The 24,166-nt window shown below is 37.7% G+C and overlaps 2 protein-coding genes across 6 annotated transcripts; one reads left to right on the top strand and one right to left on the bottom strand.

Moving 5' to 3' along the window:
• Nucleotides 1-1,249: 1,249 nt before the first annotated feature.
• rmi1 (RMI1, RecQ mediated genome instability 1, homolog (S. cerevisiae)) lies at nt 1,250-12,701 on the bottom strand. 4 transcript variants are annotated; one of them, XM_044111311.1, is made up of 9 exons: nt 12,622-12,701; nt 10,797-11,020; nt 8,570-8,680; nt 7,243-7,392; nt 5,923-5,993; nt 5,617-5,740; nt 5,414-5,495; nt 4,462-4,633; nt 1,250-3,144 (listed from the first exon to the last, which is right to left on the bottom strand). In XM_044111311.1, the coding sequence occupies exons 2-9, from the start codon at nt 10,956-10,958 to the stop codon at nt 1,980-1,982; spliced, it is 2,037 nt and encodes a 678-aa protein (XP_043967246.1). In that variant the 5' UTR covers nt 10,959-11,020; nt 12,622-12,701; the 3' UTR covers nt 1,250-1,979. The 4 variants fall into 4 exon arrangements, with proteins under 4 accessions (XP_043967246.1, XP_043967244.1, XP_043967245.1 ...); XM_044111309.1 differs by lacking the exon at nt 12,622-12,701 and adding an exon at nt 12,215-12,389; XM_044111310.1 differs by lacking the exon at nt 12,622-12,701 and adding an exon at nt 11,549-11,636.
• On the top strand, nt 11,684-23,923 carry hnrnpk (heterogeneous nuclear ribonucleoprotein K). Of its 2 annotated transcripts, none has more exons than XM_044111314.1 (17): nt 11,684-11,770; nt 12,736-12,808; nt 12,924-13,086; nt 13,393-13,490; nt 13,671-13,727; nt 14,663-14,706; nt 16,083-16,155; nt 16,759-16,872; nt 17,111-17,239; nt 17,530-17,858; nt 18,220-18,267; nt 19,961-20,000; nt 20,776-20,791; nt 21,135-21,167; nt 21,663-21,730; nt 22,295-22,464; nt 23,559-23,923. In XM_044111314.1, the coding sequence occupies exons 3-17, from the start codon at nt 13,029-13,031 to the stop codon at nt 23,587-23,589; spliced, it is 1,308 nt and encodes a 435-aa protein (XP_043967249.1). In that variant the 5' UTR covers nt 11,684-11,770; nt 12,736-12,808; nt 12,924-13,028; the 3' UTR covers nt 23,590-23,923. The 2 variants fall into 2 exon arrangements, with proteins under 2 accessions (XP_043967249.1, XP_043967247.1); XM_044111312.1 differs by having other exon boundaries at nt 18,217-18,267.
• Nucleotides 23,924-24,166: the final 243 nt, after the last annotated feature.

Below are 24,166 nucleotides of genomic sequence, written 5' to 3'. Positions count from 1 at the left end.
CCAAATACAAAAGGGAGGACTATTGAACAGCTGGATTATTTTACTTTACTGACAAACCAGTTTACACACAGGTGTGGAGAGAAGAATATAACATCAGTAAGACTAAGGAACACAGCAGACAGAGTTGTGGAGAAGTTTAAAGGAGGGTCAGTTTATAACAATGTAAATCTCGATCATCTCAAGGAATACGCTTATATCCATCACCTGAAAATGAAGAATATGACAAAACCTACGAAGGCCTTGTCGTCTTCCTTATCAAATCAGCCAGGATAGGAGGGTTTTAATTAAAGAAGTTGCTCTGGTAACTCTGGTAACTCTGGTTATCTCTTGAGATCCACGTCAAGTTGAGGATTCAGTTGTACACTCTTCAAATGTGCCCTCTATGAGAAAGTGAAAACATTTGGAAGAACATGCTCTGGTTACACCAAAAGATAGCTTTCTCACTTAATTGCTAAATGCTGTGTATAGTGAAAAAATAACACTGCATGTCACCATGAAAACACTAGGCAGTGAAGTATGGATGACCCTAAACATACAGCAAGAGTTACAATGAATTTATTTATTTATTGACATATTAACATTTTAGAATAGTTCAACCAAAGCCCAGACCTAAATCCAAATGATAGCTTTGGCAGAACGTAAATAGTCTCTGATCAGGTTGAGCTTGAGAGCCAAAGAAGTTTAGCCTATAGAGAAGCAAATCTGGCACAGGCATGAAACTTCAAAAGATCTGCAGCTATAATTGTGTCTACAAAGTATTGACTCTGAATATATATGTATTGAGAAGTTTTAAAAAAAATCCTTATAAACATCACAATTATGCCTTACTGTGTAAACAGTGTTTAAATACATTAGATGGGTGCAGAGATTGAGAGGACTGCTTTGTGGAAGGGTTTTGAACAATTACCTCATTTTGAATGCATAGAAGACAAAGGAAAGACCTTTGGCTTTAAGAAGAACAATTTAAAAACTAATATCCTGTGAAAAAGGTGATGGATAAAAAGTACAGATAAATGTTACAAACCTTGCGCAAATTATGGGATGGGTAAGGTTAGACCCGTCAATATTAGCAGTAAGGTGTTTCCACTATAACAAAACTGTTACAAACCATATGAAGTAGGAGAGAAAAAGCTGGTTTTGTAACACGTCAGCGCAATCGTAACTTAGTTACTAAAAGGAAGCTTAAATGGATATGTTCCCCAAGCTCACAGATACTACAAGTGAAAAAAACATGAAGCAAAGTCTGATATGATAAACCTTTTGATATCTTTTTATTTCCAGTACTTAGAGCAAAAAAAAACAAACACATCACTACATTTAAAACCAAAACCATGGACGTGGCTCTGGAGAGGACAGAAATAATCAAAGCTCATCGCCTCTCCTTTATCCCCCGCTTTCCTTTCATTCTCCTCTGAGGAAGTTTATTAAAGACCCATGCTGCCCTTGCCTATTCAATCACTTTTCAGTGAAAAGTAATGGTCGTGCTGCATGAATGCATAGACTGGCAATTCATTACTGTAATCAGAACATGAACACCCCCGAACCTCTACTCTCGTCTCCACTCTTCTCTCCGTGTAGTTTTCAATGTTACACAGAATGTGTCATGCTTAAAACTGGGTTGTTTAAACCAACATTCAGTTAATAGGTACATGTGAGTATTTAGATACCCTCTTTCTTCTGTAAACTAAACACAACACAGTAGATTTACAGCCTGTAAGACCACAATAAATAGAAGGATTAAACCCTCTAATGCAAAACAGCAGAATGCTGCGTTCGCATATAGCAGATGGGATGCATTGCAACACAAGATCATCAGATCATCAGACTCCCAGTTCACACCTTCTGCTGTCAAAAATGTGGCAGAGGGGCAGGTTGATCATCAATTTTGATCATAGCTTTATTGCCAATTTTTCATCTCTGCCGAAGGGCAATTTAACATTTCCATTGGAGGTAATTTTCTCAATTTCACCCACTTCCACTCAGCTGCGTTTACTTTCCCTCACCCTCTGCTCCAACTCCCGCAGTACTCTCTCGCTGACTGGTTGAGCCTTGGCCACCACAGCTCTCCCGTCGCCTGGCTTCACAACGATCGTCATGATGCAGCACATGTCCACCAGCTCTTCCTGGCATCTCTGCATCCCGGAGTCTAGCTCCCCCCTGCGTGACGGGTCACGCTTTAGAGCCGTCTTCTCTGCTACGGAGAACCCCAGTAAGCCTGTCAAAACCTCATTGGATAACTCCACATCCAGGTAACCAGTTCCATCAGATATAGAAGCAGAAACACTCCAGATTCCATTACTGCTGGTCAGCTTTCCCAGCAGAGTCACAATGAAGGCTTTGACGCAGATCTCAGTGGGTTGTGAACATGGTTTAGACATAAGCTTGTCAAGTAAGCATAAATAGGTAAAAGGTACAGAGGTCAGAGTGAGTACAGGAAAGCTGGGGTCACCTGCAGTGTTTAAACTGTGAATTTTCTCTTGAGATGTTCCAGTCACAGATTTTGGGGACATCCAGGAAAGGCCGGAGCTGGTATTGCTTTCTCTATCTCTTCCAAACTGTTCTTTAGCAGAGATTTGAGCCAGTCCCCCAGACTTCTCTCTTTGCACTGGATTGGGTTCAACCTCTTGAAAAAGACAGTCCATGTCTTCATCCATAAAATCGTCATCAACACCCAACCCTAACTCTTTCGATGGCTCTAAAACTGATGGAGAAAAGAAGGCTTTGGATGTCGTTGAAGCCTCCCTGCTGAATCCTTGATGATCTCTCTTCAGGGATCTGGAGGGAACAGATCCCTCAAATGTCCCAGACCCATGTGAAGTTGGTGCCTCAAACCGAACAGGTTGGGCTTTTGTTGCTCTTTCCACACTGCTTTGATTTTCTAATATTCTGTTATTCTGATGTGTGCTTCTATGATCGTTGTCAACATTTCCACTTTCCTGTAATATAACGCTGTCTAACTCGTCCAGGGGAAAATCTTCATCAGGAAATTCATTGTCTGCCATGTTGTCTTCTTGGCTATTTTGATCCATCACATCAGAGTGGAGCAACTCAACGAGGTCCTCGTCATTCTCGTTTCTTCGAACTGACCCACTCCTGTTAGTTTGTGTTGAATTAGTTCTGTGAAAAGGGGTGGAAGTTTGACTCCTAAAAGATACAAATAAATCGATTATTTTTTAAAATATTGCAAAGAAAAGGTTTCTATTGAGATATACAGTAACTGCTGCAAGATTACACCCCCCAACTTGCTACATTTGCATTTATGGAACTATAACAACATAGTTTATAAACTTTGGCAAAAATTGTTAATTGTTGTTATAATTTAATCTAGACATACAACAAAAAATTAGTAGACGAACAGAACAAAAGGATTTCCAGCATGACCAGTCTGTTGGAAACTGAAAAATCTCAACTTTTCTTCGAACCTGTAAACATAAGTACAACAAAGGCTAGGCACTGACATGGTTGGCATGGGAATTTGTTACTGAATGAGGAAGACTTATTTTTGCTAGGTCAGTATTTCGTTTTTAAAATATCATAATAGGACTGCACAGAAATTTAAAAGGCTATTTTATGGGCAACTGTGTTTTCTAAAACACGTCTGTGGTTTATTCAGGCTGTGAGGAAGCGAGAGAGCAAGACTTTCAACAAACACCAGGAAGGCTGAATGTCTTATGGTAAAATTGCTCTGTTTTGTCATCCTGAGTTTTCAATCTCTGTCTGTCATGGAATATTATCTGGAAGTGTTAAATGCTTGTTTGGAAATCTGAGGGCTAAGCTAATTTGGTTTAACGATGTGGTAATAACTATAAGAGCCTAAACAATAATAGTAATAATTTTGTCTTTGTTTTAAAATACATATAAAATCTTGGTTTACAGTGACTACTCTCTTGCAGGCGTTGTGCTGTCACCTCTGTTTCAAACAAATAATTATATACTTATTATGGCAAGAAGGCAAGAAAATTATGTTCTGATACCAAACTTTACAACACCTTAAACTACAGTAGATAAAATTGTCTAAAATATTGAACTAATTGGTCCATCTCTACCGCAACCCTTTGCCAAGACACATGGAGCTTGTTTTTCAGCATATACACACCAACTGACAAAACAATGAGGCACCTGGAAGAAATTGTTAAATTTGGGCATGATTTGGTCTTTAATGTGATGGACAGGAATTGGGATGTAAATTATTCGATCTGGAAGAAGGACAGTCACCAGAAAGGCCTAACTGGAAACTCTGAGAGTTAAAAGACAGAGTGGAGATGTTACATAGAGTAGATATTGCATTTGTTGTACCAAGTGGCATGATAATAATGGGAACCTGAGAACACCCACAGACATGTCACCCCAACATTTTGCCCATTTTCTTCAAAGACGATTATGTAAACTATTTAATTTCACTCATATATAACAGTACAAAAAATAATTAAGCACAGCATATTGGGACAGTTGCCCACTGACCTGAATGAGACAAAGTCTCCAAGGATGGAGGACAGAGTCAAGGTCTCCTGCACGGTCCCATAACCACTATCTCTAGATGGCTGAACCTGAATGACTTCAGCCTCACTGTGTTCCTCCAGACTGGCCAACAGCTCTGCATCGTCCACCTCCAGGTCCTCCACTGCCTGGTTGTCTTCACAGACCAAAAAAATAAATTATGATCATTTTTATTACAAAAGACGGGTTATTCTCATCTAGCTGTTTTATTATAACAAATTAACTTAGTATGACTTGATAATTATTGTAGTGATTATTATGAAAAATATTTTATGATAAGAATTTAGATTTATTGTTGCCATACTAAATTGAAAAACTGACAGTATTTTCAAAATTGTTATTATTGTTTGTTCCACTGTTTGTTCCGTGAGAGCATCAATAAATATGAGTAAATGAGAATATATGATTAAATGCAGTTACTGTATGCAGCTTAGTGATACAAATCAAACTTCTTTATGTGACTGGTGTTCTGAAAAAGCCAATTTCAAATGTGAATATATATTTCAAGAGCAGCATTTGTGGGGCAGTCATTGCTGTGGCATGTAGTCACAGCCAGTTACTTAAAATAAGACTGAAAAGTAATAATTTTTTTTTTTTGACATCCCTCTTGTCACTAACATAATGGTACCACAAAATATAGTGGAAACATGGAAATTCATATCGCCCTTCATCAAAGATCCATAAACTCTGGGGCGTACTGTGGTGGCGTAGGGGATAGCGCGACCCACATTTGGAGGCCTTTAGTCCTCGACGCGGCCGTCGCGGGTTCGATTCCCGGGCCCGACCGACATTTGCCGCATGTCTTCCCCCCTCTCTTGTCAGCCTACTGTCATATAAGGGACACTAGAGCCCACAAAAAGACCCCCTGGAGGGGAAGGAAAAAAAAAAAAAGATCCATAAACTCTTGTGGCTCCACCTTGTCGTGGTTGTATCGAAGCCTCTTCATCTGGTTGCTGCTCTGCCTCTGGGAGGCCCAGGGTCCGGCACAACACCCGGCCCTGTCGTGGAATAATAGATGTGCGCAATTATTGTGTTCTACTCATAGAAATACAGAAAGAATGAATTTTAAAGATTCAGAACAAATACATGAAAAATCCAATATTTCTATGTACAGCTAACCTGAGTATTCCTCTCCACTAAGTCCTCTACTTCACCACCCAGGATCTTTACATTGGACGGCCCCAAAAGCAAAACACCAAGTCTACAAACCATCTTGCCTTGCAACTGTAGCTTTGCTCCAGGCCTAAGAAAGTTAACAACTTAGAAAATTAACAAGTTAGTAAAAATGCACACAATAATATGAAAACACGAATTAGTAATAAGCTATAACAGTAAAAATTATTTAACTGTAAATGTAAAGTTTGGTGATTCTGTAAAGATCGAAACAGTGTTAAGCAGTCAATGCTTTATAAATCTGTTGTTAACCTGAGTGTTGAACTGAGCGCAGGGATGGACTGATACTCCATGGCCTCCAAGCTCTGGACTCCATCTGTAATCTGCAGAGCAAATACATCATGTTTTCATGATATGTTCTTCTACAGCATCTTTTGCATTCACATATTCAAACCTTTGCAGATGTCACAGACAAAAACTGCAGTATTTACATACAATAAATAATAATTAAAAATGACTTGTTAACTACCAGAATAAGAATAAACATTTTTAAGGCTGTTGTTTAACTTTCCTCAACTTCAGACATTTTTCACATATTTTCTTAGGACTGAATAAAATTGTATAATTAGTCTGAGATCAGGGCTTTGTGATGGTCACTCCAAAACATTTGACTTTCTCGTCCTAAAGCCACTCTGTAAATAATTTATCTGTATACTTGGGGTTATTGTTCATTTGGAACATAAATTTTTGCTTTTATGAAATGCACTTTAAGCGGTATGTTTGAGATGTTGCTGACATGTGTCTCCTCTGTATCTGTGCCCTTAAGTTAATTAGAAACTTACAAAATCCAGATACCAAAGCTGTTTAAATTTATGGTTATTATTCTGTGTGTAAACTTTTGATTCAGAAGAAAGTAATTGCTAAAAACATTCTTTATAATTCTATCATTCTACAAACTATTTTGGCAATCCAAACTGACCTGAAACAGGAACAATTTAGTTTAAATAGATATCAGACAGAGAGAAAACGGGTTATGTGTCTTTACACACAGTGTATGTAAAGATCTTGTTTCAGTCATGTGTTAATGGTATTTTGGTCTGGAAAAATAAAAGGCAGCAGAAAAAACAAGAAACTTTTCAAACTTTTCAAACTAATGTTAGCGATATAAAATATGCACAAATTCAGAGAAAATGATTGTCTTATGAAAAACATCACAATAAGACATCTCTACAATTTACTCCTCTATGTGCTCTCACTGATTGCATCCTATCCCTCTGATTCAGAAAGAGCATCGTACTAAATAAAAGATGAAGTGGGGTCTTAGCAACAAATATTGTGCAGCCATTCAGAAGTTTAGTGCTCATATTCTTTTAGCATCAAAGTGCTAAAACCAGTAAGCACGTCAATGAAAAACGTCTTCAATTAAAGCCCTCTTCTAAGGAAACCTTTCAAAAAAATAAAAAATAAAAATCAGCTTGTTATAACTAAGAGAGCGAGAAAACCTACTTATATTCTCTCCCTATGCTTTCACATGTTTATGTAAGAAGGCATGACATTCTTGTTTCCTTTAATTTCTAAAAACAACACAGAAATTTATTTTTTCTTAAGCCATAATGAAGAAGTGATTGTGACCTGGAGTAGCATTATACGGGTCGCTTTGGCCTCCCAGGGCCTCTGAGTGGTCTGTGTGACAGCAGAGACCTCGTCATTGGTGCAGTCTGTACCCCTCCACTTCTGCAGCTGACCATATGCAGGCTGACTGACATCCAGCAATGAGTCAACCTGAAGCAAAAGGACACTAATCAGCTATGGTTCATGTTGCCATCACAATTATTTTATGATCTTTTGGTAGCTTTTTTTCATATTGTATTCTTTGGTTAAGAGGCTAAGTTAAATATTTTTCCTGTACTGTAATGAATGAAAATTCAATTAACCATCCATACCTGACTATTAGGTAAAAATATTAAATTACAGTTAGTCTAGGACTATCATTTTGGATGCTTTCGAACTTGTAGGGCTCTGTGAATTTAAACCATTTTAATGTAACCAATGTATTTAGCGTATTAGTTTTCCATAAATTTCCCTAATTTGGCTCCAACTTTGCTTGAGAAATACAGAAAAGGGCTGGATCTGAGATCTGTATTTCTGTGCACTTGAGTTGGTGTTTAAATAATTTCAGAACCAGATTTACTGCAAACCAGCAGATAGTGCGCTTCTTCTTTTTTTGTAAAAAAAACTTCAAATGTTTCCTGCCACAATTCTGTTTTTTGCATTTAAGGAACTTGTACCCCTTTTTCATATTGTTTTTATATATAGCTGTTGAATTCAACAAAGCTTATTGTTTGACTTTATTTCCTGAGTTTCCTTATTTATTTGAGATGATAAGCAAAAACATAGAGCCAAAGCTGAGTAGGGAAAGGATTGGGACTGAGAACCCACACTAAACTATATTTTATTTTTACCATTCTGGTCTTCAATAATCTAGTTTTTCCAAAAATATTTTTTTTTTCAGACAATGTACCTAGCATGATAAATCAAGGCAGCAATGCCGGTTATATAATTGCTCATCTTTTTCTCAACCGGTCTGTGTGTTGTCTATCTAAAATCTGATTGATCTTAATTTGCTGATATTTATGCCACACAAAGCATCCATACTCATAATAATTCATAGTTCTGCAGTCATAATGGGTCACGTTGGCAATATGAATATGTACTTACCTAAAACCATGTATATTTTCGCTATAATGAGTATTTTAAAATGAAGCACTCTATTGTTTTATTAGATAAGGTCTCAAGTGGTTTTCATAAACACTGTAGTTGCTGACAGTTAAGGAATAACTTAAAATACTGTAGATCTCTTTTTAAACACAAAATGTTCTTTTTCATCATCCTTTTTTTAAAAATATAGTTTTAGGTCTTTGCATTTAAATAATGCATTTAAGGAAAAAGAAAACAGCACCTGGACACAAAAGGTGCCACTGAGTTCTGTCTTCTGGGCCTGAGCGAGCCCTTCAGGGAGAACCGGATGATCCAGGTCTCTCAAATCTGTCAGGAGCCACTGGTCCAGGACCTAAAATTGTGCACCAAACAGATAATTTTAAGTGACACTTGTACCAAATCTCTTAATTTCACAAAGATAATTGACCATCGAATTATTGCCAGGTGACTAATCAAAACTGATCATTCCTAGAAAAGGAATAATCGGTCAATAATCAAATGCATCATTTGACCTCCTGAGCTCATTTGACCTGAGTCAAATGATGCATTTTGAAAGGTTTGAATTAGTCAAAGCTATGACTTAACAAAAATATTAGCCTTGTCACGGGGTGTTTGAGGCGCAGTGACTCAGTTTATTATTTAATCAAATCCCTGCAGCTTATTCATTTCTTATAAATGACTGTTTGCACACGTACGCTTGCGTCAAATAAAAAAAGTGCTCTGGAATGATTGGCATCTGGGAACCATGTGGGTTACCTTAATAAACTGATAACATGGTCATCCTGGAACCATAAGGAGACTATGTGCCCCCCACCCCTGAAAAATGAAGCAATATCTTTGACAAGTATCTGTTTGAAAAGAGATAGACTTTGGCCCTGGAAGGACACAGCTGCTCAGTAGCAATATTTCAGTCCACTGTGGCGTATGAGAGATGCGTCAGTGCAAGAAAACATACCCCACATGACGCCACCACCAGCTGGTACAGCTGACACCCCGCATGATGGATACGTGCTGTTTACACTAAAATTCTTCTCCGCTATCTGTTGCAACAGAAACCAGGGATTTTCAGACTAGGAGGTGTCATTTTACTCCACATGATCAGCACGTACCATGATTTGATCTTATTGTTCTCTGTTGTAACTATTAAATAATTATGGTAATAGGCTTTCAAAGTTAAAGTGAAATGCTTTCAATTGGGAAATAGTACATTTAAAAAATTTTCTAAAAATTCTCATTTTCAAATTGAAAAAAATAAAAGATACTAAAGCTGCATAATATTATAAAAACAAGCATGCTGTTGATACTAAATATTGCAATGATGATGCCATTTTCCATCACCATTATGTCCCTTACACTCTCCATGAGTTTTAGCCAGATTAACTGAGGTTTGTGGTTGATTATTGATCTGGTTTTTGCAAAACTTGAATGTACAAATTACAATTTCAACAGATTATGTTTTTTCTTAATTAAATATAAAATAACAAGGTATACAAATTGGGCATATTTTCCTTGGTCTTCTGGGCCTAGGTAGGGGAAGTTAACATTCTAAAAAGCAGTCGTATTCATGTATGTTCCAAAGAAGGTAAAATTGTACTATAACTGGGTGTTTTCTAAATGATTGCTAACATATTTCATTACATTATGTGTCAAACCAGAGGTTAAAAAGTTCAAAAGGATAAAACAAGACCAGTTTTGCAGTTCTTTGTTTAGCCTTTCCATTATTTGCAAAATGTTTTTCTCTCGCTCTCTCCCTGACTAACCTACAGGACTAAACAATGAATAGAAATGCATTTCCTTTAAAACAGCATCTTAGATCTCTGTGCTTTCTCTCCCTTTATTGTAAAGGTAATTTTATTTGTATAGCACATTTTCAGCAACAAGGCAATAGAAAGTGTTTTACAGGAATGGAGTAAAAGGAAATATAAACAAAATAACAAACCAAAGGAAAGAGCAAAAGAAGAAAAAGAATCTAATGTTGATCTAAAGTGTGTAAACTAGGTGCTCTTGTTCAGGGTTTCTAGATAAGTATCCTCTGGTCTAATTCCATCTCTGGGATGGAAGAAAAGGAGTCTAAAAAGTAGTCTAGTAATGTTGATCCAAACTATATAAACTAGATAAACTAGGTGCTCCTATTCAGGGTTGGTAGATAAGTATAAGTAAGTAACCCATAGTCTAATTCCTTTTCTAGGTTGGAAGAATAGGAGTCTAAAACATAGTTGCTAAGGTAGTTTCTCTGGATTCTAAATTTGTTCTAATCCCTGCTCTGGGTTGCTAGATAAGTATAAGTAAGGGTTCTCTGGACTTTCTAAGTATGCTCTAATGTTGTGTAAAAACAAATGGATGTTTGCCACATAAAGCAATTGTGCGACCTGTAGAGACAGTAAGAAAGAAGGAGACAGAAAGAGCACTGAAATGGATGTTATGATGTGATTTGTCAGACCGGAGTGTGATGACCTGGCTGTACCTACCTGCTGATTGATTTGCTGCTGAGACAGATGATCTGCTCCTCCAGCCTCTCCTTGAATCCACTCAACGCAGGCTTCAAGCCAGGCAAAGGGAACCTGGACATGGCGAGAGGACTGCAGCCAGGCCTGAGTAGCCCGAACTACTGATGGTGTCTCCGGGGCCATCCTCCTCAATGATCTCTGCAGTTTATAGCGCAGCTATTTTCTGCAGGTTTTCTCACTATTATCTGGAATTACATGCAGACAATTTTTAAACGTTGTTATGTGAGCCGTCTTTAATTGAGAATTATCACTATTTAGTTGATGTTCTTAATTTCATGTAATTATACAACGGATTAAAATCCATTGTCATAGGAGTGTGAGTGGTAAGGGCTCAATAGTCTCTATCATAATATGTATGCCTAATATGAAAGTGTAGCGTGGATGTAAACTGAAGAAGAAAAAAAGAGGCATCAAAACAAGAGCAATTAAATACTGTGATTAAGAAAAGTATGCATGCTAAAGTAAATTTTGCGTAATGTTACCTAAGCAGAAAATGAAAGCGTTTCATCCACAAGGCGAGCCAGTACGAAACGAAGGCGCCAAAGTTGACAAACCAAAACATCAGTTAGCAAGACCGAGAGAATAGCTGTTAATGTCCTCAGAACATCCGGAACACAACAATTGGCCAATATAACATTACAAATCTACTATAAAAGATGTCACAACAACAAGCAGATTACTATTAGGCTGGTAGGTAAATTATTTTTACCTACAAAATAAACTAGAAATACAGCTTTGCATATCCACATCCGGAAATAAGGGATTAGAAACGCCCCTCTTCACATGATTGGCAATGTTTCCACACAATGGCAGTCGTCGAACTGTTAACGTGCTTTCCATTCAGCCAATCAGGACACAGTACATCGAGTTGTTCGTTTCCAGGCTCGGAAGAGAAGGAAGGAAGTAAGCAAGCTAGCGAGGTGACAACGCTGCAGGTTTGTGTTTTTTGACGATATTTTCAGCTTTTTCCGAGCACTGTTGGTTAAAAATAATTGGTATGCACACGTATAACTACGAGAAAGTACGTTTTATGCGAGTTGTTTCATCTGTGTCCGGTGCCTTAAAAGCTGGCCTACCTAGCTACGGTTAGACACTGTCTTGGCAACATGGCGAAACTAGCTAGCCCTTAGCTTGAATCGTTACTGTTTGTCTTTGTACTGGACGTCGTCCCAATTGGAGTTGCCAGCTGAATTTAGATCTATAAACTGTCTCAAAACAATATGCTCGGAGTATTTATGGTCTACTTTATATTAAAGTTTGAATTCAGAGACGGGGAAATGACTCGCTAAGCTAATGCGTGGCTCCGTAGGCTTAAGCAACGGCTGCCATTTAGCACGACGAAGCCGGAGTCCGACTACATGGACAAAATTGATACTCACCAAACTGCTGTTGTAGTATTCTATTAACTCAAAGTTATAAATTTTTTTACACCGACTAGATCTGATGTATTCCACACGCCTAAAATAAGTGGAGGGACGTTTTGCATATTTGCCGACCAGGAGGAAGTAAATCTTAAACCAGCTTCCACGACGTGCCTTCAGTTTAATCTGAAGTAATCCACTTCCAATTTTGTCAAGACTAATATGTAATGTATATATTTTTGTATTTTAAAACTAAAAACAGAGGTTTGTTAATCGATCAGCGCTTGTGTACATGTATATCTTGTAGCATGTAGCGTACGATATAATTGAGTAACAATTTGATTACTTTATCTTTTGGTCTGTGTATGCGCCCTCCGACCAAACAACAAAACCTTGCCCCATAAATATCGGTATTTATCGCTTACTGTTCAGAAAGCTTTGTTATGCAACATCATGGTTGTACGATGCAAAATGAGAGTGCGATCAGTTTTGTTTGGCTGCATTTCAGCATTAAAAGAAGGAGCTTCCCTCCCTTACAGGTTGCAAGAGCTGTTTGGTCCCCTTCACTTCGATCCGCCTATGAACACGCCCTTTTCCCTGCAATAAATATCGGTGAGTCCAGGCTGTCTAACCGTTTTAACAGTTTTAATGCTGACTTCAAACTAGCTGACCTGCCTCTTTCTTCTCCTTTTTTCTTATCCCATTTTAATCGCCTTCAACATGCCAGGAGACAAGAACACACACAGGGGCTGGTTTCCTGCTATTTTTTCCTGCTCCTGTCACCTGCACATCGGATCAAGGTGCTCATTTTCCACTATACTGTCTGAAGACCATGGACACAGAAATTGATCAGCAAGATGAGACCTCATTCAGCAACACAGAGACAAATGGTATAAAGTGTAATTTATTTATGTTGTGCGCTTTAAGGATACTTATATTTTTTGTCTTTGTGTTGTACATGCACATGATAGCAGTGATATATTGTATTCCACTAAAACTAAATGTTCTTTTTTAGTATTTTTGAGACCTGCATGTGTTCTTTTGTAATTAAAATGATTAGTTTCTTTAATCATATTTCTTTTCTATTGTCAGTATATGAAAAATTAGACATTCATGAAGTTATTTATTATGAGTAACATTTTTATGAAAGGGATCTACAGTGTTGCGTCTATTTTTATTTTATTTTCTTATTCCAGGTAAACGCCCTGCTGAGGATGCAGATGAGCAGAAATCATTCAAACGCTCCAGAAACTGTGATGAGATGGTAGAGCTCCGCATTCTCCTGCAGAGCAAAGTAATTCAGCCCTGTTTTGTTTCATAATTTAGTCTAGTTGTAAATTCTGCTTTTATTTTAACATTTCATATTTTTTTACTAGTATGATTTCTGATTATTTAATATTACTTAATTTACTTTTTTTTTTTTTATTTCTAAACATCCTACGATTATAATGTTTAATTTTTTTTTGTATTGCAGAATGCAGGAGCTGTGATTGGGAAGGGTGGAAAAAACATCAAAGCCCTCCGTTCAGATGTGAGTACATCAAAGTTTTCTTATCACAGCCAGAAATTCAAAAAGAAAATTTTTTTGTTCACTGGCCTCTCAGACTCAACCTTCTCTGTTTGGACAGGACCAGGTTTTGCCTCAATCCTTTTTAAGTGTTAAAAGTTATTGCAGTATTTTCAATTATTTCCTTTATTGTAAACATAACAAACACCCAGGCCAGCCAATTTATTCCTTTAGACCTTCAGACAAAATTCTGGAGTTAATTTCATCCTGTTCTTGTAGCTTAAACAACTTATATTTTTGCATCCATCTAATCTGGACAAAGGCATAAAAGCCCAGTTTATGTTTTATGATGTTAAAATATTTAATGCAGCTGGCAATATTAATGCTCTAGTTAATTTAGAATGAAACTGGCACAGTGCTTAATGTCACAAGCTAATATTATTTGTAGTAGCTACATATACATATACATATATATTTTAATGTTGCTGAAAACTGGCCAATTATTGAATAATTCTATGTCATTGCCTCTTTCTCTGGTCATTTACAGTTTGTTCTCCCCCTCTTTTTTCACTGTCTCTGGTTTTATTCCCCCAACATTAAATTTTCGTGTTCTTTGAAATGCCATTTCCCTTTTTTCCAATGTCAGTTTCTCTTCTTCTCTCTTTGACAACCCAATCTCTGAGAGAATCAATTTAAAATCACATTTCAACACTGCAGAGCCTGTATATTAAAAATGTATTCCTCTCCCCTCTTCCTTGTTTATTATTTTTACTCTTTACTTTTTTTGCCCACTTCCTCCTCCTCCTCTGTTGCCCATGTTCTGGATGGCCCCTCCTGCGCCCGCCCACCTGACACCCTGGTTGGCCCCGCCCATAATCGTGCCCTGTCCCTAAATGGGCGTGTTACTTGATTGACATCTGTGCTCGAATGGCCCTGGCCCCTGCCCATGCCACGCCCAGTACAATGCCAGTGTGTCAGTCCCAGACAGCAGTGGGCCTGAGCGGTATGTCCCTAAGCTCCTCCCTCTCAATGCCTGACTACAGGTCAAACAAACAAGAAGAAGTGAACAATAATTTGTAGTCCTACCTTTTGTCAAGTCACTATGTTTAAACATATTTAAAGTTTATCAGACTGAGCCTAAATGCGATTTTTATCCTAATCTGCCTGTTAAACATCATGTTAATATCCTTTCTATGCCATTTTTTAAAGTCATGTCAGGACTGTATCTAAAGTTGGTGCTGTCAGGGTTATTCCACTGTCTTTGAAAATGTCTGCTATAATTTGTGTAGATTTTTTTTTTTCTTTTTAGGATTTGTAGGTTTCTCTTATTTGTGGCCATCTGTCCTGTGAATCTTCTTCATTTTCCTTTCTAAAAGCTCAGTGTTTGTGTATAAATAATGGTGTTTTTGGTTTTCTGTTAGTTCTTTGAGCTCACTTGCTTTTAGCCTCATCCCATTTTATTTTATTTTCAAATTCCAAATATCAAAATTTAGATAATGGGTTTTTTTATTGATTCTTAAATAGTGAGTGTGTTTGTTTCCTTGTCTGTCTTTCATGTAAGCAAATCCTTAATTGCTGGAGTTTTTGAAACTAAAGGTTTTGATTTAGTCCATCCATGCTTCATTTGAGTTCATATAATTCAATTTCCCTGACTCGGTTATAAACATTAACTCCAGCGACAGCAAATTTACAACCTTACAATAGCATAATCTTCTGTCACTTTTGCTCATCTGCAGACTATGTTGCTTCCATGTGTAATCTGCTTTAGTTCTTCTTATCAGTGTAACTACTGTATCGCCACAGGTGGGTGCAGACAACAATATTTCAGCCACTAGATTTAATTAAAATTAAACTTAAAATCCCCTATGGTAAAAACAAAACATCTTTGTCATCTTGGCTTTTGTGTCCTTCACCTCATTTAGAGGGTCATTTTTTGTGGTGTGCATCCACCAACCATAAACCTTTTAGAATTTTCTCTGGCACTTTTATCTCTTCCTAAAACTTCACTTTCCCCATCTTGCTTCCTGGTTGCCAAATCCAGTCCTCCTTTCTTTTGGGTCCTTTTTTATTTTGCCACTGTACTGCTATTCTCTGGGAAAGAATGCCTTTTTATTGTACTATATTCCTCACTTTCCCTATAAAATGACCACCAACGTATTGTGTAAAATGTTAGAAAACGCAGAATCTTACCATTGAGATAGCTCTTTATTCTCCACTTCTAGCAGTGTTAGCCTTTTTTATGAGTTAAACTAGAGGTCTAATGAACTTTATAATCTGAAACTTTGTTTTCTCCTCCCTTGGGATGCCTCCGGGGTACCCCAACCCCACACCGTCTCTGTTGCCGTGCTCTGTTTTGTCATTGGTGGATAAACTATGAAGAATCCTGAGTATCAGTGCAGACATAGAGACTATTGGAGAAATCCTACTGAAGATTATCCCTACATTGGAAGAAGTGAGTTGTTCTGACTTTGATTTTTATGAATCTTTAGTAACACTTTAAAACATTTCAAATAAGTTGTACAGAAGGGAGTGATTCCCTTGCTGTCATTTGTTTATCTGCTTTGTAGGTGATGTAGTTCTACTATTTATTTTTTGACACTGTGTCAACATGACTAGTTTGATTTTGGTTTAAAGCCATGCATAAGTCATGAGTCTTTCAGGTTCTCGCAATGAGATGACCATGACCAAAAATGTAATGGTTTAATTGTATTTGTGCAAAGAAATTAAACAAATTTTGACTACAGGATATTGAGAAAACGTGTAAAATACAATAAAGATATAATTTGCTAAAAACAAAAATTATGACAAAGATGTAAAAAAATATTTTCATAAATGATTGGTGATTTTTATTTTTAAGTTTCCAATGATTGTGTTATTTTTTGACCTGAATAATTTCCAAACAAGAGAATGTAGGAGATGAAGTGGAAATGTAAAGACAAAACATTACAGCAAAACTGTATTGATTTTTGCCAGAATGAAAGAAAATGGTTCAGGCAAGTTTATGATCTTGTTTAGGAAGGAATGTGTGAATATCACTTTTATTCTGTTTTTGCAGTACCAGCAATACAATGGCAATGACTTTGATTGTGAGCTCCGTCTGCTGATCCATCAGAGCCTGGCGGGCTCCATCATCGGTGTGAAAGGAGCAAAGATCAAGGAGCTTCGGGAGGTATGTGAATAGACAAATTTTAATACTTTATTTTTCCTTTTTTTTAAGACATTGACATTCTGACATCATGTCCTTTGCATTCTATCCATTGAAAAAAGTACCATGTAAAATTTCCTTTTTTTCATCTTTTTTTAATCAGTCTTAATACCTTCTGATTTCCCTTTTAGGCGCCTTTGTTTTGTTGGAGTTTTTTTTCTCTCTTCCTACTCATGTGTGTCTTTCATGCGTGTCTCTGCAGAACACAAAGACCAGCATCAAGCTGTTTCAGGAGTGTTGTCCCCAGTCAACGGACCGTGTGGTGCTGGTTGGTGGTAAAATGGAGAGGGTGGTGGAGTGCATCAAGACCATGCTGGAGCTCATCTCTGAAGTAAGAGTGATTTCCACTATTAATGAGTGAATTTTATGCATTTCAGGCTTTGCACATTAAGATTTGATTCTGTTTCAAAGCCCTTTATTGAGTGAGTTGTTGCGTATGATATAGTAATGATTTAAAGATATCCACTTAAATGTCTTATTTGATGGTGTGATTTAGATTTTCTTCAGTCATATGAATATTTATTTTTAAAAAGGTTTCCTTGCATATAAAATAGATATACTACTGCATAAAAGTGCTTTACATATTTCTTTTTGTTTAAAATGTGATTATCTCCACTTCAGGCTCCAATAAAAGGCCGTACACAGCCCTACGACCCTAACTTCTATGATGAGACATACGAGTACGGTGGTTTCACCATGATGTTTGAAGAGAGGGGAGGCGGCCGCAGGCTCATGGGAGGCTTCCCTATGCGTGGAGGCAGGTCCAGTGGCGACCGCGGGTATGACAGAATGCCTTCCAGCCGAGGGGCGCGTGGACCCCTGCCTCCCTCACGCCGTGATTACGATGATATCAGCCCCCGCCGGGGTCCTCCTCCACCACACCCCAGTAGGGTTGGCAGGGGAAGTGGGCGTCCTCGAAACATGCCAATGGGTCACCCATATAGGGGAGGGTAAGCTCAGTGCTGCTTTCTGAATCTGAATTTTGGAGTAGCAAGCAGCCTGCATGCACCTTCTCATCGGTTTTGAGAAAAGTTTTTGAGTTTTACCTTTGTAATATCTCACTTGTAGCTATTTTATTGCACTGTCTGAAAATGTTAAGCTTTTTTTGCTTTCTCTCCATTCAGATAAATTCAAATTTCTACCAAAACAATTATGCTTATTATTTAATATGTGAGCTAATGTTGTTTTTTTTTTATGAAAAACTATTGTTCGCATTTATCATTTCATTAAGCATAAGTGCTCATCACTGTATGTCTGGTTGTGTTTGTCCTTTTTCTTCCTTTTCTTTTTCCCATTTCCATGTTTCAGCAGAGACGATCGTTACTATGACTCATACCGTGGCTCAGATGACAGGTCAAAGTAAGTTTTTGTTTCCAAACCTCTGACTTAACCTCCTAACTCATCCTAACAGGAATGTGTTAAGATTCTTGTTTCAATTTATGTTGCAAAATAAGTCATACCTGTTGCATTGTCTGTTATCTGTTCTGTTGCTTACTATTGAGTGGCATGCGCTTTCTTTAATACTAAGAATAAATTTCCAGGTCCTAAAAGTGTATTATATTTTGTAATCAGAGTTTTTGATTGCATGGGTGGTTTATTTCTAGTGCTGACTCTCATTCTCTGACAACTTGGACTGCACAATAGGTTACAATAATATTTTATTTTATCAAAATTGCAAGTAACTACTTGGCTTTCAAAGCGTCATCCGGCCAAGCGCTCGGTCAGCAAAATATTTACTGATGTTTGTTTAATGCAGCAGAGGATGTTTTATGAGAGCTTTAAGATGTTCTGGTAAAGTCCTAAAAAAACCTGCAGCTACATTTTTTCTTTGCCAAAATGATAAATTTAACCACCTTCACGTTTGTGCTAGCAACACTCCAACAAATGTTGCTGAACTGAAATTTTTTTATTGAACTATTATTTTACCAGGATAAAAAGCTAATTGAAATGAAAAATCTCTTTTTCAAGGGAGTCCAAATAAAACACAGAAAAGTACACAGTTAAAGAAGAAAAGAGAAGAAATGCAAAATTTAATATTTTTCTGATGGTAGACTGCTTACCATCAGTAGTCTATGTTTTCAATAAACTGAGGGTAGAAAGACGGAAAAAATGTTTATATAAGAAACTGGTATTTTCATTTTGTACACTAATAGTGTCGTAGATCTATTGGTCAATTCTTGTATATGCTTTAGAATCTCTGCTGCTCAAATTTTCTCTCTAACATTTTTGAAGATTTTGGTTTTCTACTGTTAAATATATTGATTTGTATTATCAAGTTGTGCAAAATGGCAATCAAACATAACTTCTTTGCTCCAATATTTAAGTGCTTTATATTTCATGTAACATGCATTTAAATTATTGTCCAGTGGGATGGCCCTTTATAGCCTAAGATATCTAAAGTAGATATACATCACAGTGTAGGTAGGGGTGAAATTGTAAAGACAAAAAAGTAAAGGAAAGAAAAATCTCCACCAAAACAAATCCTTGCAGTAATAAATAATACAGCTGCATGTTTTTTTTCCAATATTATGCAGCTTTAATTGTCAGGCGTGGTTTGTAACAACAAATTGTGTTACCAGACTAGAGGAAAAAAGTCAATGTAAACAGTTACTGGTGCTAAAATCCTCTCACATTTAAGGTCTACTCAAAGTTGGCACACATGCATGTGTTTTTATGGAGTACAAAAGTACAATCCTAATACATTTTGTCGGCTATTTTCACTATTTGTGCTCAGCTTTTAGGAGGGAAATAACAGCAGCCTTTGGCTCTGATCAGCATCACCACCACCTGTCACTCCTCTCACCATAACACTGTCAGAGCTGTTCCTGTTACTGTGTGGGAAGATGGTTGGGAGAAAATGTGTTTATACTGTAATCTTGCTCAGCGCGTGTGTGCAGCTTGACCTAGACCAGAAATTTTTCATGGAATATTTTCAAGATTTTCTTTTTTCTCCTCCAAGTATTTTCTATTTCTTTCCCATCCAACTCACTTTATCTTTTCTTTTTTCCCCCGTTTCCCTCTCCGTCTGTCTGTCTGTGCTCCCCATCGCCAGTGACAGAAGAGGCAGACCGGATCGCTACAGTGATAGCATGGTTAGTGACCCTTTGCTAAATGCGTGCAGCTCTGGTGTTCGCATCCTATTAAGTGTGAGCATCTTCAGGCTAGCACAAGGCAATATGTTGTGATTGTCCATTGTCCTGCCATTTTATAGTATTTTTGTGACAAAACAACAAAGCAATGTCCATAGAGCCAAGGCACTTTTTGCATGGTGTAAGCCACCCCACCAAATGACCATAATCACCTCAGCCGGAAACACCCCATAATAATCAGCTGTAATTGCCCTCTTACTGTGTATTTTTCATGGCCAGCTTGTTTTTCCTGCGAAGAGAGAGAGAGAGGATGTTGGGAGTGGAGAAGGTGGGGAGGTGGGGGTGGCCATGGTTCGTTGCTAAGCACTAATAATGCTTTCTTGACAGACTGGAAGGTTTCTTTTTGCCTTTTTCTCTCTTTCTCTCTCTCTCTCTCTCTCCCTCCCTGAGACCTGGCAGGATACTGCCTATCGTTGCTTGGCAACAGCTTTTTGAATTGCTTGTTGCCCTGGTAACAGCAGCAGCTGAAAATGGGGGCTGATAGAGATGCAAGGAGAGACAGGAAAAGGGGTAGGGATGGGGAGGGGGGAAAGGAGGTGGAGTCTGTCTCAGGGATGAAAACTGGGTGGTTTTCAATTGGGTCTACTCTGAACGAGGCTGCCTCGTTAGGTTTCTGCTCACCAACCTGTAGCGATTTTTATCGGCTCTTTAGTCGAGGGAGACGGACGTATCTTTTTCCTTGCTGTAACACTTCTGTCTTTTTGTTTGTTCCTTACAGAGTGGTGGTGGATATGGTAAGTACAAAGCTCTTTCACTCGCATTGTGTAAATGTTGTTACAAGGCTGCTGCATTCATTGGACTGCAGGCCTCAGACTTCTCCCCAGCATAAGGAAGCAAGAAGACAAAATGATAGAAATTGATGGGGCATCAGACTGAAAGGAAATGGCTGCTGTAATTTGTGTAAAGCTGTATAATTTTTTTTTGTCTCAACTGAGGACTTGAGATCTCTTTTTCTATTCACATTTAATTGATGGTGTGGTGTATTTTGTAGTTTTTAAAGTACATTTTGAATTGTGTGGCAAATTAGTGTTTTTTTAATATATATACAATCTTAGATATTTTTCCTGTCTTTCTCAGATAACAGCTCCTCCTGGGATAGCTACCAGTCAGGTTAGTATTCCTCCTTTGCCCTCAATCAGTTCCAGTCTGAGACATTTACAGAGTTCTGATTTGTTTTGGTATATTTATATTTTATTCACTATTCATACTCCAAGCACTCTACAAAACAACAGCTGTAACGTCATTGATGTCACTAAAAATCTGGCCAAAGGATGGAATGTAGTAGTGTGTGGGAGAAAAAATATTGCTCTGGTTTTGTCATTGGTAGTTTTTTCAGTCACCTACTTCTACAACTTTATTTCTTCCAAACATCTATGTGACTCATTTGTTGGTGTAGCAGCACTCATGTAACTAACACACCATGATGCTGTATTACTACAACTTGGCAGCTTTGCAGTCACAACAAGCTTTCCCTTGTCTTTTTGACAAGGCCAAATTGTAATTTGATCTGTTCTTTCAGTACTCGGCTGTTTTGGTAAAAAGACATAAGTGTTTGTCTTGAATCCTTTTATCATTTAACAGTCTCTGTATTTTGCGTGCCTACAGGTGGACGTGGATCCTATAATGACATGGGCGGTCCTGTCATCACCACACAAGTGACAATCCCTAAAGACGTGAGTTTATGACCATGACATCAACAGCTTGGCAACCAGAGAGAGATGGAGCTGAAGATTGTACATATCTAGTTGAACTGTTTTTTTGTATTGAAGTTTTCCTTTTTCTTTTGCTGTATTTTATCTGCTTCTGCTCAACTAATTGAGCTAGTTTTTGTTATGAAGTCAAATTTATTTAATGTTGGCTATGTTTAATGCTAAATAGAAAATAATTTTATATTTAAATTAAGATTCACCGAACAGTGGGTCAGAGGTCAGAATTGGCCAATTCCACAGTTTTGATTGCCTGGTTAAATACAGAAAAAAATATAGATATTTGTATATATATTTATCAAATAATCTTGCCTCATCTAAACCTGGAGCAAGCTTTCATTTTTACTAGTTTCTAGTAGCTCAGTAAAATTCTGATTGACATGTGATTTGATGCGTAAATTCATATGTGTTCCTTCAAAACTTTTACCTCTACTAAAGGTACTGCAGCATATTTTCTTTCAGTCAGTAAAGTAATGGAAGGTCAGATCCGCCCTAATCCCATTTTTTTCCTGTGGTGTTCTCCACAAACAGCTGGCTGGATCCATCATCGGTAAGGGAGGCCAGCGGATCAAACAGATTCGCCACGAGTCGGGGGCCTCTATCAAGATAGACGAACCTTTGGAGGGCTCAGAGGATCGCATCATTACCATCACTGGTACCCAGGACCAGATCCAGAATGCCCAGTACCTTCTACAGAACAGGCAAGTTCTTGCTTGGTGCATTTATTCTGTCCTAACTAGTAGAAATGCCTGATTCAGAATCCTATTTGAAATGCCACCATTTTCTTTAAAATATATTTTTTAAAGTCATAAAATTGTATTCTTAAATTCCAAGTAGGTGAAAATGTTCATGCAGTAGCACTCGAATCGTGCAGGCCTCCAACATACTGAAGCTTTTCAACTTTTTTTCTGTGCAAACATGACTAAAATAACTTCAAATTTTTCAATCACATATATTGTTTACCAATTAGGATATTTTTAATAGAATTACATTCCAACACTAGATAGCCAGTTTTTTCTTGGATTAAACATTTCTGTTGCCTGCTGTCTCTCTTCACTAACCCCCTTCCTTCCTTCCCCATGCAACCTGCAACTACTTCTAACCTTCCTATTACATGAAATGGCTGTGAAGAAATATGCACGCTCACAGGTGCATATTATTAGCTATTTTTATAAAGGGGCAGTGCGGGTGACAATTGTGATTGACTTGCACTAGTCTGGTAAATCTGATCAGTAGATGGAAAAGACAAATAGGATGTCTATTTGCCATCAGAGCCATTTCAATGTGAAGCAGGGAGTGGATTGATTCTTCCCTGGCTGCTGCTGTATGGAAGACTAGTGATTTTGTTGTTTTTAGTTAGATTAAGCGACAACAAATCACAGTCTGCCAAATAGCACAGGCTCCTCCTCTTCTGTCTCCCTTGGCAACCAGTAGGCACGTATAATACACACCATTTCTTTATTGATGCCATCTGAGCTTTGCCCGATTGCTAATACATTCTCAAACCCTCTGCCCTGTCTCATGAGTAGTGTACTGTTGCCATGATAACAGACCCCGCCTCCCTCTTCCTTCCTGTCTTCCCTTTTCTGTGTTCTGCACCTGCTAGCCACAACCCTCTTTTTCTCCTTTCCTCATCCCAAATCATATCTTCTCTCCTGTGCTCTTTGTTCCATCCTGCAGTTCATCCTCTCACATCATTATTCTGCAACAGTTGCAGTGTTTACTCTTGTTAATTTTGTGAAATGCAAATATTTTTTGGTATTCATTTTCCTTCTCTGTTCTGTTTTCATTGTAGTGTGAAGCAGTACTCTGGTCATTTGCTGTAGACCTTGAGGGAGCAGATTGAAGAAAACTCGGATTGAACCCCGCTTCCTCTTCTCAAATCCTTTTGCCCTTGTCCAACACCCTCTCCCCCTTCAGACTTTTACTCTGGATTGTGGGTGTCTTTTTTTTTTTTTTTTTTTTTAATTTTCTTTTATTTTTGTATTTTTAATTAAATGTCCGACATTCCTGTGCATCCACAAAAATGTAAAAGATCTGCATTTTTAAGAGTGTAGTCCAATAGTTTGTCTGGTTTTTGCTTTGATTATTCTTTTGTAACTCATATATCAGAACATCTCAAGATTTCCCTCAGACATAAAAAAATAAACCTAACCTTTATTTTTTGGATTGATTTTATTTGTTTTTATGCATAAATGTGGATGATTGTGTCCTGGTGGGTGTGTGCACATGTGGGTGTGTGTGGCTTGGTATGCCTTCAGTTGTCTCCTACAAATTTGTGCAACATACAGAATGTAAGATGTTCCTTTTATTCTTATCTAACTGCTCTGGGGAAATTTAAATCTCTAGAATGAATTGATTTTACATTATTTGTTGGGAGTTGTGTACAAACAAAACAGAATT

The sequence above is a fragment of the Gambusia affinis genome, linkage group LG03, assembly GCF_019740435.1.
Source record: "Gambusia affinis linkage group LG03, SWU_Gaff_1.0, whole genome shotgun sequence".
Lineage (NCBI taxonomy): Eukaryota > Metazoa > Chordata > Actinopteri > Cyprinodontiformes > Poeciliidae > Gambusia > Gambusia affinis.
The sequence above is the reverse complement of the archived record's forward strand: the minus strand, read 5'-3'. Positions and strand labels throughout refer to the sequence as shown.

Excerpts from the sequence above, each read along its gene's own strand:
- rmi1 (XM_044111311.1), bottom strand. The coding sequence starts at position 10,958 with ATGGCCCCGGAGACACCATCAGTAGTTCGGGCTACTCAGGCCTGGCTG. Across the intron at positions 5,741-5,922 it reads GCGCTCAGTTCAACACTCAG|GCCTGGAGCAAAGCTACAGT; the intron begins GTTAACAACAGA and ends TAACTTTCTTAG. Across the intron at positions 5,496-5,616 it reads TAGTGGAGAGGAATACTCAG|GGCCGGGTGTTGTGCCGGAC; the intron begins GTTAGCTGTACA and ends ATTCCACGACAG.
- hnrnpk (XM_044111312.1), top strand. The coding sequence starts at position 13,029 with ATGGACACAGAAATTGATCAGCAAGATGAGACCTCATTCAGCAACACA. Across the intron at positions 14,707-16,082 it reads GACAGCAGTGGGCCTGAGCG|AATCCTGAGTATCAGTGCAG; the intron begins GTATGTCCCTAA and ends TAAACTATGAAG. Across the intron at positions 21,168-21,662 it reads CTGGGATAGCTACCAGTCAG|GTGGACGTGGATCCTATAAT; the intron begins GTTAGTATTCCT and ends GCGTGCCTACAG.